Raw genomic sequence first — 15,763 nt, 5'->3', positions numbered from 1 at the left:
AAAAGCAAATCCAGCCTTAGCTTCAGGCATGAAAACAACAGTCCAGCAATAGGTCAATAGGCAGTCCCTGCCTGTACAGGTCACGTTTTGCAGGTGCACCACACTGCAGGGCTTTTACCTCCAGCAGGTATATCAGGCTGCCTGGGTCCAGCAGCCATCCAGCCTCTCCCTGTGTCAGTGCACACTGCTATTTATATACACCTCTTCCTGGCCCAGCCTCAGCACCTGTGCTGATTAACCTTGCACATAACCTGGAGTGGAGGAAGTGGAATGGATGGCCCCACTACCAACCTGCCATCCATTCCAAAAATCCAAGCCCAAGGACTTTTAAAGAAAAGATCTCCAGCAACTATTTGCTGGAGACTATATTGCACTCCTGGACTTTCATCTTTCAAACAGTGGGACATGAACTTCCTCCAGTCCCACTAGGCATAATGACGGAACCTAGGGACGATGTAGCGACCATCTACTATCACGCCCCTCAGTACCTCACACCATGTAGTAAACTTAGTTCTGGTATAGTATCTATGTAAGCAGCTCAGCTCTGGTATGTGACACCAGAAACACATCGCTTGCGTAGATTTCAATTGAAACGCATAGGAAGACAGATGTGCCTCATTTATTAGGACATCCATGCTTCTTAATAAATAAGGGCATTGTTTAGTTAGACTGGTGTGAAACACTAGCCTTGCAGGAAGTCTGTCAGGTGAAATTAGGCCTCCTTCACACGGGCGACACCGCATCGCTGTGAGAAAATCGCAGCGATATCGCATCGTTGCACCGTGCAATATCGCTGCAATTTTCTTGCAGCAATATCGCGATTTTGTAGCGCTACACACTGATCTTCTTCATCTTCTAGTAGTGTGCTTCTGCCCTCTGTCTTCCTCAGCCCCTCCCCTTGCTTAACGATTAACAGCTCCCTTCTGCAATCATTAACCCTTTGCAATCCAATTTTGGATTCAGGGTTTCCTATGGGGTAACCTAGCAGCCAGTAATATGCAGTAAGAATACCCTGCCGGACGTCTTCCGACATTAGAGCTCTACAACCTTCAATCAGAATGTCTGAAGACGTCAGACAGTGGATTGGAAAGGGTTAAAGAGAGGGGCTGAGGAAGACAGAGCAGAAGTCCTCTGTCATGGCCTGTGATTGCTATTATATGCAATAAAGCATTGCAGTACAAAAGTACTGCAGTGTATTATCAGAGCAATTATAGCATCACAGGTCCAAATGCCCTGCAGGCACATGAAAAAAATAAATTAGTAAGAAGAAAAACACACTTTTTTGCGCACTTCCTCACTCTTGTTTAACAAATAAAAAAAAAAACAAACATGTGGCATCATTGCATCCGTAATAACCTGTTCAATAAATTGAACATTCTTTTTAGGCCGCTTGGCAAATAGAGTCATAATGCTTTTTTTTGTTTATCTCATCTCCCAAAAAGGGCAATAAAAGTTCATCAAAATGGTGCCAATAAAATCTACAGTTCATCACGCAAAAAACAAGGCCTCTCAGAGCTCCAGCGATGGAAAAATAAAGTTCTGAGTCTCTGAATGCAACGATGGAAATAAAAATGTATATATTTTCAAAAAAGAAGGGTTTTTATTGTGCAAAAGTGTAAAAACCTAAAAAAACAAAACAAAAAAAAAATATATATATATAATTTTGGTATTATGGTAATTGTACCAACCTGCAGAAGAAAAAGTATCACATCATTTATGCAGCACGATAAAAAAAAATAAAAAAAATAATGGTAGAATTGATGCGTGTTCTTTTTCTCCCTGCCCTGTAAATGTACCGCTCGTCCGCTCTGTGCGGTGGCATACATTTGTTTCAGCCCCACCGGCTATATATACAGCCTAATCATCAATACTACAAACGATATACCAGTTAGAAAAAAAAGTGAACTTTATTAATTGTATACAATGATAAGGACATATGTCCACTCTGAAAGTATGAAGGACGTGAAAAGAAATAAATCTAGCCACACTTCAGGATACGGAGTATATACTTCAATGTAAACAACTGATTCTACACGGTCCAAGACGACATTTGAGAAAAAAAAAATTAGGAAATCCAGATGAAAAAAGTGTGACGAGACTCTTCAGTCGGCCAAGTGCAAATATATACAACCTTCTGTAAAAACTGTGATATTACCCCAACGCCAAACGTTCTTCCAGGTGCAGCAACCTTATCATAGGATTCTATTCGATACAAACCGGAATGGGTCAAGCTTCCAAAATCATTAGGTCAATCTGTTTCCCAAGGAGAATGTGAAAAAAGGCTATAAAACAGCACGTATATAAAATAATGTTCGGAGTGACTCTGGTTAAGTCTTCAATACTGTATTCTCCGCCACGTCTGGCCTACCGGACTCTCGTAGCTATCATACGATTGGTCCGTCGGTAGTAATGCCTCCAAGTATTGCTTATGATCAATTCTGCTGGTCAAGGACTGCCAAGTCTCCTCAGTTCGCAGCCGGGTGACTTGTGGAATATTTCTTTTATTGCTGAACGGAGTGAAGCTCTGAAGGGATGCAGGAACTTGTGTGTCCACCACTACACTGCAGCACTGAGGTGATGGAACAAGTTCAAGTCCGTCTTCACACCTGCGACATTAACCAAGATAGTGGTCATAAGACAGGATGAAACATACGCCCGCACCACATGTAGGTTAGCATTGACATCTCACCTCCGGCTGTCAGAACCAGACACTGTAGAATGTCCGAGAGAGAAACTATCCCTTTGGCTACATCATTGTCGTCCACCACCACCAGCCTGTGCACCTACGGAGGAAAGCGATCATCAAGGTTGACATGTGAAGCCAAAAAGTTTACAAAAAACTACAAACAAGTTGTAGAAAGGACTAAAAAAAAAAAAAAAAAAACCACACAACATTCTTTATTCTATATACATATATTTCTAATCCTTCATACACGGTTCTGGTTATAAAGCTGCAGCGCCGAGGAGTTGTCCTGACCACAGCAGCCAGTGGGGGTAAGCAGGGCTGTGATGACCGGGGGGGCGAGAAAGTACATGGGGGCTGTGATTGGGGCAGAATATGGAGACTCCGATGCAGTGTGTGCATAGTACATTGGGATGATAGGCGAGTACATAGTAGATGCAGGCTGAGATAAGAGCGGGCGTGTGCACAGAAATAGGGGGCTGGGTGTGAAACCTATCCTTCATGTGTATATAACTAAAGTTTATACTCCATTCTTTACATAAGGGAAACACACACACACAAATTCCTTGATAAGTCCTGAATATAAGAATTACCCCATTCAATTCTGATAAGGAGTGTATATTAAGGCATTGCCCTGTATGCGATTCCCTTATGTGAAAATAAGGCGTCTTGATATTTTTAGCTTGCTTAGCAAAAAAAAAAAGAAAATGGGAAAAAAAGATTAAAAATTAAGAACAGATTTAAAAAAAAATATTTTTTTTAATTTTCGGCCAATTCGCCCAGCCCCAACTCCGAGTACAATTTGTGGAAGAAGTGGTCAGAGATCAAGTGCAAGAAACCGGTCCACACAGGTCTGTTTGATACTATTAAAAGGGTTTGCCATCAATACCATTTATCAACTATCCACAAGACAGGTGATGCTCGATTTGTGGTGTTGGACTGTTAAAGGGATATTCCAGGACTACTTACATTTTTCTATTGATGACTGACAGGTCATCAATAGATGATTGGAGTGGACCAACCGCTTGAATCCCTGAGGCCACTGTCATTGCGGTCAGCGCAGAAAACTATCATGCTCCTACTATAGCGCAGTGGCCAGGGTATTGCAGGCACTGCTCCTGTTGAATTCAGTGTGAGCTATGCTGCTGTACAAACCTGAGCTGCTCGGCTGATCACAGTGACCGAGGCTCGGCAGGGATCTGAGCGGCAGGTCCCTGCTGGTCATGAATAGAAAAATAAAGAGTCCTGGAATACCATTTTAAGTTCCGTCTATCCAATGCAAGAACAGTGGACTCCGCTATTCTTCACTAGGATGTCTGTGTGGATTCAGTTTCTCCCATAGAGATATACTAGACATCTCCGACACATTCATATATAGCATTTCAGTGCGTGCTTCCTATAGAACTCCGCTCTAGCCGATTCTCACTAAGAATTCCTCAAGTGCTTCAAATTACAGAAACACAAGCGAAATACCTTTTGCAAGAGGAAGAGAAATGATAGTCATTATATAGATGAAACACTGTATTCTTATATACAGTATGCAAACTGGAATCCTCAAGCAATGCAGTAGGCAGCTTCTAAAGGTGTAGGGTAACAGATTACTGATAGTCGGACGGCCTCAACTGCTCATCTGTGAATATGGCTTAAACGACTATAGAATGACTGACTGTAGGTTTAATACCTTGCAGTTTCTTCAAGTCACTTCCCACACTAGAAGGGCTCACATCTTACCTCGGCCTCCACAAGGCGGTTGATAATAGTTTCAAGAGTTTCATGTTGGTAACACTTAAGAACACCCTCAAAGTAGTGAGAACGATGTCCAAGAGCCTTCGTCACTGTGATATCCAGATTGTTGTAGGTCTTCTCAGCTGCTAAATTCTAGGAAGAGAGAACAGTAAATGTAATTGTATGGGAATACATAAGGAATTAGTAGAGGTAAGAACTAAAAAATTACTCACAATGACATCAAATTTGGAATAGATATCCACTACGCGCCCTGCGGAGACAGAATCAAGAGATGTAACTATATACATATAAGGAAAGACAATACACAAAGGGGAAAGAGTAACAATATAAATATGGCTCCATAGTCTTATCCATTAACCCCTTTAGTGGCACGCCCAGAAAATCTCCAGGGCTTGCTGCACTGACCATGCGGTTAAACCCCGGAAGATTTCCGTGGACAGCTCTAGTGCTGAAATGTGCAGAGCGCTGAGCTGTCATCTGAAATCTTCCAGGGTTTTTACTGCATAAACACTTGCGAGATTAAATTGCCCTGTGAGGCATGACATGGTAATAATAAACCTGCCACTGAAGGGGTTTTCCCAACAATTAGATATTGATGATCTATCCTCAGGATAGGTGAAGTATCAGATCGGTGGGATCGCTGTTGAGGCAGTTTCAGTCCATATTAGGTACAGCCCCATACATTGTATTGTGGCTGTGCCAAGCAAATGGGACTGAGCTACTTTCAGGCCATGCGACTGGCGAACATGACATCACGCGCCTGACAGGAGGATGCGGCGCTCACGTAAGCGGCGCTACTTTTTCAAACAGGTAATCAGCGTGCGTCCTGAGTGTCGGACTCTGACTGATCCAATATTGATGACCTATTACTGAGAGCAGGTCATCGTTATTATAGTGTCAGAAAACACCTGATACATGATTTCCTCTATTAACCCTTTCCAATGCACTGTGACATCTTCCAACATTCTGATTGAAGCCTGTACAGCTCCCATGTCGGAAGATGTTCGGCAGGGTACTCTTACTTTATACCACTGGCCGCTCTGTTGTTAGGGGCCTCTCCGGCATGTCACACACTGCAGTACCAGCTCTAGCCAGCAGACGGCGCTATTGTATAATGGCAGAAAGAGAAAGCCCCCTAGAAAACCCTGAATCCAAAATTGGATTGCAAAGGGTTAAAGGGATGTCCACCAGTCGTAAACTATCGATGGCCTGTCCTTATGATTGGCCATCAGTAGCAGATCCCCAGCAGTCGGCCACCTAGGATCCCTGCTGATCAGCTGTTCTCTGGGCTGATGCCCTCAAGCACTGAGCCGATTTCTGCAGGAAGCAGATAACTCCCTTCCCACTGTAGTAGCCAGGCTTTATATTATAATTAAAGTTTACACTCAAGTGAATAAAAGCTTTGCTGTAATACCATGCCTGGCCACTGCAGTGGGAACGGAGCTGTCTGCTTCCTGCAGAAATCAGCTCAGTTCATGAAGGCAGTAGCCTAAAAGAACAGCTGATCAGCGGCGATACCGGGTGACATACTCCTGCTGATCTGCTATTGATGGCCAACCCTAAGGACAGGCCATCAATAGTTTATTCTATTCTATCCCAGCAACATCTATTCTATTTGTGATACAATGAAAATGCATCAGCAGTCAGAGCTCCACAGCGGTTTATTAGCATCCGTGTACAATCTGGTCTGACATGTTACTAAATATATAATTAAAAGTCACGACTCCACCTAAAACATCTCCCATTAAATGTGGATCATTTGTGAAATGTTACAAATAAATGAATGTTTGTGGGAATATACGCCCTCCTAAAAGCCCTTTTATACCGCCCATAGGGAAAGCATTAATTTGTGGCAGAGATGGGGGCGGGGGCGGCTGCTGTGGACAAGCGAGCATCCGTCACTAGGCCCCACGCTGTAATGACAACTGAACAACACCCTGCGATCTAGTCATGAGCCGGCCATTCAGTTGAGAGAGGAAGCCTCATCCTTCTGTAGGGCCAATAAAATACTGATTCTCTCCAACTCCGATAACTGCGGCCGGGTGTCAAAGACAACTGAATCCTGCTGTGTGTGGAGGAAGCTGAGCTCCCGAGTCTGCTCCGTACCAACCTTGCACACATTCAACATTAACCCCTTTAGTGGCACGCCCAGAAAATCTCCTAGAAATCAGTGTTGAAATGTGCTGAAGACTACCTAAACCTGCCATTGAAGGGGTTAAAGGGTAGCTAAACTTTGTACAAAATGGTGACATAGGAGAGGTTTTGATCAGTGCAAATCTGGGTGCTGAAACCCCCCACTGTACTGGCTCGTCTGCTTCCTTCGCTGCTTGGAGCGGTGTACGGGCTCCGTAGATAGTCTGAGTCTGGACACCATTGACAGCGATAGACGATAGAGCACAGTGCTCAGCTTAAATGCTTTAGGGATCTTGGGGTTCTCAGCACCCGTACACCCACCAATCAGAACTTCTGAAATGACACTATGACATGTCAAAAGTTTGTAAAAAGTTTAATTACCCTTTAATTAACATCAGATTGCATGAAGGGGTTGAAGAGGAATTTCTGACAAAAAGCATTAATGTCTTTAGTATAGGTCAAAAATGCTTGATGGGTTTGACCCACCACTGGTAAATAGAATGAAAAGGCCGCAGTGCTCCTTAGAGTGCATCCTCTTCAGTGATTACACAGGTACAGTGGCTTTTCTCTACCGATGACTGTGCCTAGTTCTACAGAAGAGTCACATTTGGGCAAATGGAACTGTTCTGCAATACATTGCGGTGACACATTCATATCTTTGGCGCTGCGCCTGTGTAAACAATGAACAATTCTGCCGATAGGTGAAGGTCCCCGGCGCTGTAACCCTGAAAAGCAATGAACATAGAAAACTCCGTATTTACCAGAATCATCCACAACAGGCAAAGCAGAAACACGACGCTGCACAAAAATCCCCAAAGCAACATATACAGGAGTGTTGGGGTGAACCATAGCGATGTCATCGTAAGTGCCGATCTTCAACTCCCTTAACGTTTGACTCACAAAACTTGGCTTTTCCATTTCAGACATCTGTCGATAAAACAAGAAGGTGAGGAGGACGATAATAAGGAACTAAAGAGGCAATAAACTGATCGAGAACTGAAGGACTCACAAATAGCTTGAGGAATTTAAGAATGCGCTTGTGCGTTAATATATACAGAGTATTTCCAGAGTCTGGAGAAATGACCGGAAGACGATGAATACGGTTCTTGATCAGCGAAGAGACTGCGTCAAACAAGCTGGAGGAGAATGAGAATAATATGTATGAAGGTCATTGGACATTGTATCAAGTATAATCTTATTAAAGGAACAGGCACCACACTCCTCACCTGGCACTGGGGGATATGCTGACCAAAGGCTTAAAGGAGTCTTGCAAATAAACCTCTGCAGAAAACAGAGAATTGAAGAATTCTAAACACTCTGTTGCATAATATAACCTTGTCCAGTACAGCTCTAGTCTTCTGCCAAATATTAACTATGTAAATAAGGGAGATTAAACAATACCTCCACACTGCCACGTACTGGAAGGCAGCAATACCTAGGTATTCCAGTAGGTGGCACTGTGGAGGTACGGTTTCATCTCCCTTATTTGCATATTACCCAGAGGAGCGCAAGTCTCCTCACTCATCGTCTAGGTGGTCTCCTTAAGGAGAAAAGATAGCGTTTCTTAACTTTGTAACAAACACTTACCTCTCCAGGTCTCGATCTTATGCTCCTCCAGCTCATAAATCTGCACCTGATAAACACACGAAGAGTAAAGTAACAATGTGACTACTCATCAATACTAGGCTTTACGAGTCACTCCCTCAGTAACCGCTCTGGGTGACATCCACTGAATTACTACTATAAAACTCCAATAATACAACCTACACTGGCCCAGGTAGGTGTCATGTTATGTTGCTAGATAGAAGACTCAAAAGGAACCTGTTGCCGGGTTCATGCTGCCCGAACTACGGTCAACATGAACCTGGTACAGATAAGCCTATTGCAACGGTGTGTGTGTTATTCTGAAATGCTGCAGAGTTGCAGAACACACAAATTAAAGTTTGCCTCAGGGTGAAGGCAGTAGGATGAGTTTCTTCCAGTCCGCAGCATGTAAAGGACGTCTCTCTCCACTTTAGTGTGTAAGGAGAGTTACACTTCTCCCCATCCTGCATGATGCGGATGGGCAGAAGCTGGCGCGGGCCACCTCCAGGACTTGCAGCTCCAGTCCGGGGGGGCAAACTTTAAAAGTGTGTCTAATCTGAAAGGAGTTTCAAGACGCATACCTGTGCCAGATTCATTCTGCCAGTGGTTGCGGCAGCATAAACCCAGTGGCAGGTTCCCTTAAAGCTGGGCATACACTTTATATAAAGTTGGATCAACAGCCATTTCCCCTGAATCTCCCCCTTATACAGATGCTTGTTTGTATGTTACACATATGCACTGTATGCTAGGACTCATTTTGTGTAAGTTTCCCCCCCCCCCGATTTCTAAAGTACATTGGCGCTATATTAATAAAGACGATCATTATTATTATTATAGTGTCCAGCAGAGTACGAGGTTGGACATGTTGGATTTCAGCAGGTCACATTCTTGTTCTCAAGAGAGTAAGGGCCCATTCACACAGGCCGTTTACTTATCGTTCATCATTCAGTTTTTGCATTCATAAAAACTGAACGACGATCGGCCCGTGTAAACAGGCAGTTGTTCATCTGTGAACGACTGCCTGTTTACTGTGAATGGGGGCAGGCGAACCGAAATACTCCCCAACCCGGCCAGCTCCAATCACTCAGTGATGATTGTTCCTATGTAAAAGCACAGGAATGACTATTGTTGGGACGACTGCTGGGCACTCTGCATGTAAAAGGGCCCTTAGAGGTGTCTGCTTATTTTCCTTGAGAACAAAGGACCTTTTTGTCCTGATATCCTGAGATGGCCAATCTCCCTGTGTACACGGGGGTTTAGGGGTATGAAAACAGTGAAACTATCGGTTCTACACTTATTCCATAAATGCCAAATTGCAAAAACAGCAGAGTTTGCTGTGCTAAGAGGTTTCTATAATCCCCATTCACTTATATGGGAGTTACAGAAAGAGTTGGTTCAGTGGTTTCTATACTTCACACCACTAAAGTCAAATTGGGGAAATACAGCTGTGGCAATAGGTGCAGGTCCCAGAGGTGGAACTTGTTTGTCATATATATGGATATGCCATAAATGTTTATGCTAGGAATGCCTCTTTAAGGTGGCCATGCACCTTAATTGCTGGCCAACTGCAACTTCTCAACATACGCTTGACTTGAGACACCTTGCTGTTGGGGAAGTCAGGACACCCCCGTATACATCAGATGGTTTGCTAGTTTAGTTGACATTTATCCAGGGTGTATGGCCAGTGTATGGGTTCAAAAAGTTACTCGCCCATTTATTAGTTTTCTGCTACTCTGCTTGATGTCCATGTAAGAAGTCATAACCCAGGTGTTAAACAAAGTGCCAGTTTCTGAAGGTGATGGGAAGACACTTCTGACAAGGAGTCAATTTAACACTTGGGTTTCATTATACAGACACTTCACACTCATCAGCCAGATCTGTGACTTCCCAAGTCATTACCTCTCCTCTTTCATCTTATACACAAACCTTAGTTCTGAGTTATCTTGATGTAACACTTTAGTGTATGGATGCGAAAGCTGGACTGCGAAAGAAGCTGATAGAAGGAGGACTGATGCGTTTGAGCTGTGGTGCTGGCGAAAGCTGCTGCATACGCCCTGGATGGCGAAAGTAACAAGCAGAGAAGTCCAGAATCGTATAAGACCCGATGTATCACTGGGGGACAACATGGCCGGACTCAGGCTCACAGATTTTGGCCATTTAATGCAAGCAGTCACTAGAAAAATCTATAATGCTTGGACAGATCACGGGCAAAAGAAGACCCGGCGGCCAAACACCACAATGGCTGATACTGTCAGAGCTGATACTGGCATGGATATTAGACAACTGAAAGAAGCAGGGCAGCACCGAAAAACATAGAGGAAGGGAGCCTTTAGGGTCGCCATGGGTCAGGAATGACTAAAGAGCTAGCAACAAAAACTATAAAAAAAAAGTTGTACCATAATTTCAAGTTATCCCTTATCCACAGGCGGGCAATATGACGATGTGCCCACCCAGCGTCTCGCATTCCAATAATGCGCCCCCTCTCAAACTGTTTCTTTCTTTGGCTTACTAATAAGCCAAGGTAAGAAACTTTTAGGGCCACAGGTGACAAGACCGTTCATCTCCTCACACCACAACTCTAATCATTCGCATACCTGCCTGAGGTCATCGCAGATCCAGCTGAAAGTATCAGAAGACGACAAGCTGCATGCAATGCTTTTTCTTGTGTCCAAAGGCTGGGCAGCAGGGCAGACCTTAGTATAGTCAATGGGGTCCGCCTGGTACTGTTTAGTTCCATTCGGCCGTGGGGATTCCCCTTTCCCGCTTCTCAAATGGAGCAGGAAAGCGGAATCCCCGACGCAGAAGTGAAAGACTTGAATCCAGCTTGCCTGATGGGTGAATGTAGCTGGACTTAAGAAAAAAAATACTGCAGCTCATTACTGGATACACAGGAGAAGAGTTTAAAACCTGCAGACTAGAGGCGTAAAGTGTGATCTTGGCAAGAAAAGGAGTAAACTAGTCGATGAAAGTCGAGGAGAAGGAAATCAACGGCTGCGTTTTATCAGCATTGAGGATAAGTGGAAGGCAGCTACAGAATGGAGCCACCTCAAGTGGTAGACACACAAGTCACAGTATGGAGAGACTCTACGGACGTCCTGTGATGGAAGTGAAGATTCCATAATGGATTTTGAGGACTGTTAAAAGTGCAAAATGAACAATATTTAACACAGCGGGTTACCAAAGCTCCTCCGGAAATGATGACTTACCATGGAAGACTTGTAGTATCGATGCAGAATGTTAATGAAGTCTGTGATGGTAAGCATACCTTTATTGGGGAAGCAAGAACATACAATCACCATGTGCTTGCAGAAACCAGAAAGATGATTTACCTAGTCTGGAGACCTACCCACAAAACTCTGCTTCTTGCTGTCCCACAGCGGTGCGGCCCTTACGCCATTACTGACCAGTGCAAAGAACGCCTTCTTCACCTGCAAGATATAAGGAAGCTTACAGCGCCAAGTATCAGCGTATGGTCCTGTAGTGCGGTAACCGCTATGCAGATGAAGCCCTGCACACCCTCGGCAGCCAATGGGCAGTAAGCTGATAATGTTCCGTCCACTGTGCCCCCCACAGGTGGGCAAAGCTTCTGCAGTTACTCCACCATCAGACTGTATCTAACACCTATGGAAAAACAGGGAATGATTGGCTCACCTGCAGAGAGGTGTCAAACACGACAAGCTTGGAGCTGATGGGGATAAGATCGTAGCATTTGTGGTTCTTCATAAACCTTGTGTACACGTCGCTGTCCGACTCTGAAGAGAAATACAAAGAGGTGTTTATCCCCGGGGGTAATTCTTCTTTAGCCCTCAAGGATGCGCCACGGTTTATGGTGTCTCCTCCCAACTTTCAAAAAAGATCATAACTTTTATTTATCCATCGACGTCGCTGTATGAAGGCTTGTTTTTGCGGGCCGAGTTGTATTTTTCAATGGTGCTATTTAATGTGCCATATAATGTACTGAAAAAGTTTTTAAAAAGTTTTCTAAATGGAGTGAAAAGGAAAAAAAAAGCAAGTTCACCATCTTCTGCGGTGGGATATAGTTTTACAAATGGCATGACAACTTTATTCTGTGTGTCGGTGCGTTCACAAAGATAACAAATTTATTTTGTTTTTATTTTTTTGCTGCGCCATTTTAAAAAATAAGAGCGTTTAAAAAAAAAAAAAATTATATATATATATTTTTTTTTTCCTTTCGTCATCTTCTGACCGTCATAGCTTTTCCGTTGATCTAGCTGTGTGGGGGCTCGTTTCTTGTTGGACGACCTGTAGTTTCTATTGGTACCATTTTAGAATACATACAACTTTTTTCCCATTTTTTTTTTTAAAGAAAGGACACCCAAAAAAGTGCGACTCCGGTGTTGTGTATTTATTTTTTCTGACGTCTTTCACTGTTCAGGACACGTGTTATTTGCATAGATCAGGCTTTATTTAGACACAGCTATACCAACTTATGTTTTTTGCTTTCTTTTATGTTTTTAAACTATGACTTTTAAGATCCTTTTTTTTTTTTAAAATAAAACCTTTTTCACTTGTTTTCCCCTTTTTTTTCTCTAGTTACCTAAGGAAAAACTTGAGCTTGCAATCAGGTGATTACTCATACCCTAGTATTACATGATACCACATTTCTGACAGGCAGTCTATCAAGACTTCAGAAAGCTCTGGGCTGCACTGACAACTGAATGGCATATTGTGATTTCACTGCGAGGAGGCAGTAGGGAGCTCCTCGAACGCCGATTGGAGGATTTAAATGCCGCTGTCAGAATGGACAGTGGCATTTAAAGGGATAACAGTCACGATCAATTGCCAAAGACAGCTGGCATCCGCCGTGTATGGAGCAAGAGTGGCTGCCGATTCTGCTTCATACAAACCCCAACCGGTAGGACGTAACTGAATGCCCTTTTTGGGTGAAGGGGTTAGATATCATCGGCCGCACACACCACCAGACGTTCCTACCTTCTGAAGGAGCCGCACATTTTCCTTCTTCATTGTTTTGAATGATAACAGATCCCTGAAATATAAAAAGATGAATGAGATCGTTAGCGGCGGTGGAGTCAGACGATGGAAATGTAGAGTCCGGCTTACCAAAAGAAAGAATGATACATTTTATTAGGGACTTGTTATTTGTATAGCGCCAACTTATTCCGCAGCGCTTTCAGGTAATTTGATGTATTCAGTGTACTAGTATAGATGTGCCACTACGTGCGCTAGAATCCCAATGCCGAAAGCCGCTACCAACAGCCTAGGCATCGGGTAGAGATCAAAGACCAACAATGCTGGTGCTGTGGTCAACGCTGACCGAGGCATCTAAGCAGTTTGCAGTCTCCTCCCTCAATCCATCCCCCGACCCCACAACGCAATCACAGGGTGCTGATGGTTTCCATGATGGTGAAGAGAGCAAATAATGGCCTTGGGTTTTGCCACGTATCATGACTTAGTATTCCTAGCTGTCATGGAGGAAAAGAAAGACTCCTGGAGGGAATATACTGCAGTAAATAAGTAGTGCAGTGTAATATCTCAGCGAATGTGCCCTTATAACATTGGTACCATATAATGGCCCATATACTATAAAGTTATTCGTCCCGCAGGGTGCTGTAGAAAATCCGAACTGAACATTCGCAGCAACCCTCCCTGCAGCGGATACACCCCTAGGGCCTGTTCACACGGGGCGTAGACACTATGGATCTTCCGTATGTAAGACATGCGGGTCTGAAGCAGAATTCACCCGATGCATCGTAGAGCGTGCAATCCATGGTATACAAGGATATCCGGGGACATATAGCGCTACACAATAGCTTGCAGCAGTCAGACAGAATGCATCCTCACCCTTCCACGCTGCCGGCTCTCCGATCCACGCTGCTAAGTTCAGGGAGCCAGTGATGTCCCCAACAAAAGGGCATGTGACCGCTGAAGCCAATCACTAGCTCCCTTCAGCACTCATGTGACCCAGTGTTGAAAGAGAAGTAAAGTTGGGATCGGAAACCAGGCAGCGGTATGACAAACCTCATCTGCATGAGCGAACGAGCCAGTGACCTCATCACCATCAGCACTGACTCGTCCTCAGTAGTTGGTCGGCTGGGGTCCGATCAGCTGAGCGGGTGGCCGGCACTTGTAACTGCAGGCACGGCTGTCACCAAGATCAATTGGAGGTGCGCCTGTAGTTACAAGCGCTGGCCACTAGTCGGCGTAGAGACATCCGCTGCTTTCACTTCGACTCCTTGTGATCATTAGTGATATTTCCCCCAAAAAACCCTTTAATAAAAAAAAGTGCAACAAAAGAAAAAAAAAAGGGAAGGAGGAAAAGAAAAAAAAAGATGGGAGAAGGAAGGAAACAGGGAAGGAAAAAAAGAAAAAAGGGGTGAGAAAAAACAAATAAACATTTCCTCCTTCTCCTTCCTCCAGTGGTTTCAGCCAAAATGAACTTTTAGCAAAGTTTGACCCAGCGGAGGGTTCAGCGCAGCCGCAGAGGACCGCTGGTCACACGGAGGGCCAGGAGGAGTCCTGCCAGTGCTGTACTAGTCTGCACCATGCAAGTCCCCGGTGACCCGGCGGCTGCAGTACGGAACGCCGGCCGCCACCTGTGTGCGCAGGAGCCGCTTCCCTCCCCCTAAACAAAGCCGCACAGTGAGCGGAAGCTGAACCCCCGGCCGCCTGCAGGAGCGGCTGTCACAGACCCCCTGGCGCCCCCCGACATCCCGGAGCTCAGCGGCACTCACCGAATCCATTGCGGCCTCCGCATTAGAAACAAGACACCGAGGCTGAGACTTCCGCCCTTCTCTACGTGCACTTCCGCCCGCAGTATACGTCACATCCTGCAGGAAGACAAAGGGCGCGCGGCGCTGAGGACAGTTAACCCTTTATGAACACAGACGATTGTAGCCCAAAGGACGCAACGATTATTTGGAGAATTGTCATCTTCACTTTGCAGAAGCCATCACTTTTCATTCTCTGCTTCCATACCCGTGGCCGTATGAGGGCTTGTTAAGATATACGGGAAACTAGTTTCTTTTGTACAGTTCATGGGTACATAGAATGGGAAACCCTTTTTTTTTTTTTTTAACAGCATTAATCATAAGGCATAAATGACACAATGCATTTTTCCCACTGACTGGTGTGATGACAATACTAAAAAAAAAGTTTTACATTTTTCCAATTTTGCACAAAAAAACTTTCCAAAATTAATTTTTTTTCACATCATTGCATTCAAAGCCTATAAAAAATGTTTATTTTTTTCTATGGCAGGAGCTTGTTTATTGCATGCTGAGCTGTAGTTTATTGTTGCCATTTGGAGGTCCATGCAGCATCCTCTTTTTATCAAATTCATTGCACTTTTTGGTACTGGTGCAATATGTCTCCACCGGATGGGTGGAGACATGGGTCGGCCGGACTGACTTACAGGGAACGCCAAGGTGATGGCCACAGCTACAGATTAGGTGCGGCGAACACACCTCCCCAGAGAAACATGTAGTGGCTATCCCCCTGCCAACTGGCCTGGCACCGTTGCTGCCAACCCTGCTCTCCAAGCTTGTGTTGCCGCTGCCAAAGCCCGCTGTCACAGTCCATCCCGCCGCTTACCGGCCACACACAGCCGGGGCTCACTGGGGTACAGATGAAGGCTGT

The 15,763-nt window shown here is 44.5% G+C and overlaps 1 protein-coding gene across 1 annotated transcript; it reads right to left on the bottom strand.

Moving 5' to 3' along the window:
• Positions 1–1,882: 1,882 nt before the first annotated feature.
• On the bottom strand, positions 1,883–14,971 carry PRKAG1 (protein kinase AMP-activated non-catalytic subunit gamma 1). The gene is made up of 13 exons (XM_066585676.1): positions 14,860–14,971; positions 13,100–13,154; positions 11,798–11,898; positions 11,493–11,574; positions 11,353–11,411; positions 8,150–8,195; positions 7,789–7,843; positions 7,572–7,698; positions 7,324–7,489; positions 4,642–4,679; positions 4,415–4,561; positions 2,690–2,783; positions 1,883–2,606 (listed from the first exon to the last, which is right to left on the bottom strand). The coding sequence occupies exons 1-13, from the start codon at positions 14,866–14,868 to the stop codon at positions 2,557–2,559; spliced, it is 1,029 nt and encodes a 342-aa protein (XP_066441773.1). The 5' UTR covers positions 14,869–14,971; the 3' UTR covers positions 1,883–2,556.
• Positions 14,972–15,763: the final 792 nt, after the last annotated feature.

Source organism: Eleutherodactylus coqui, chromosome 1, assembly GCF_035609145.1.
Source record: "Eleutherodactylus coqui strain aEleCoq1 chromosome 1, aEleCoq1.hap1, whole genome shotgun sequence".
Classification (NCBI taxonomy): domain Eukaryota; kingdom Metazoa; phylum Chordata; class Amphibia; order Anura; family Eleutherodactylidae; genus Eleutherodactylus; species Eleutherodactylus coqui.
Note: the sequence above shows the minus strand (reverse complement) of the source record. Positions and strands in the feature narration are given on the sequence as shown.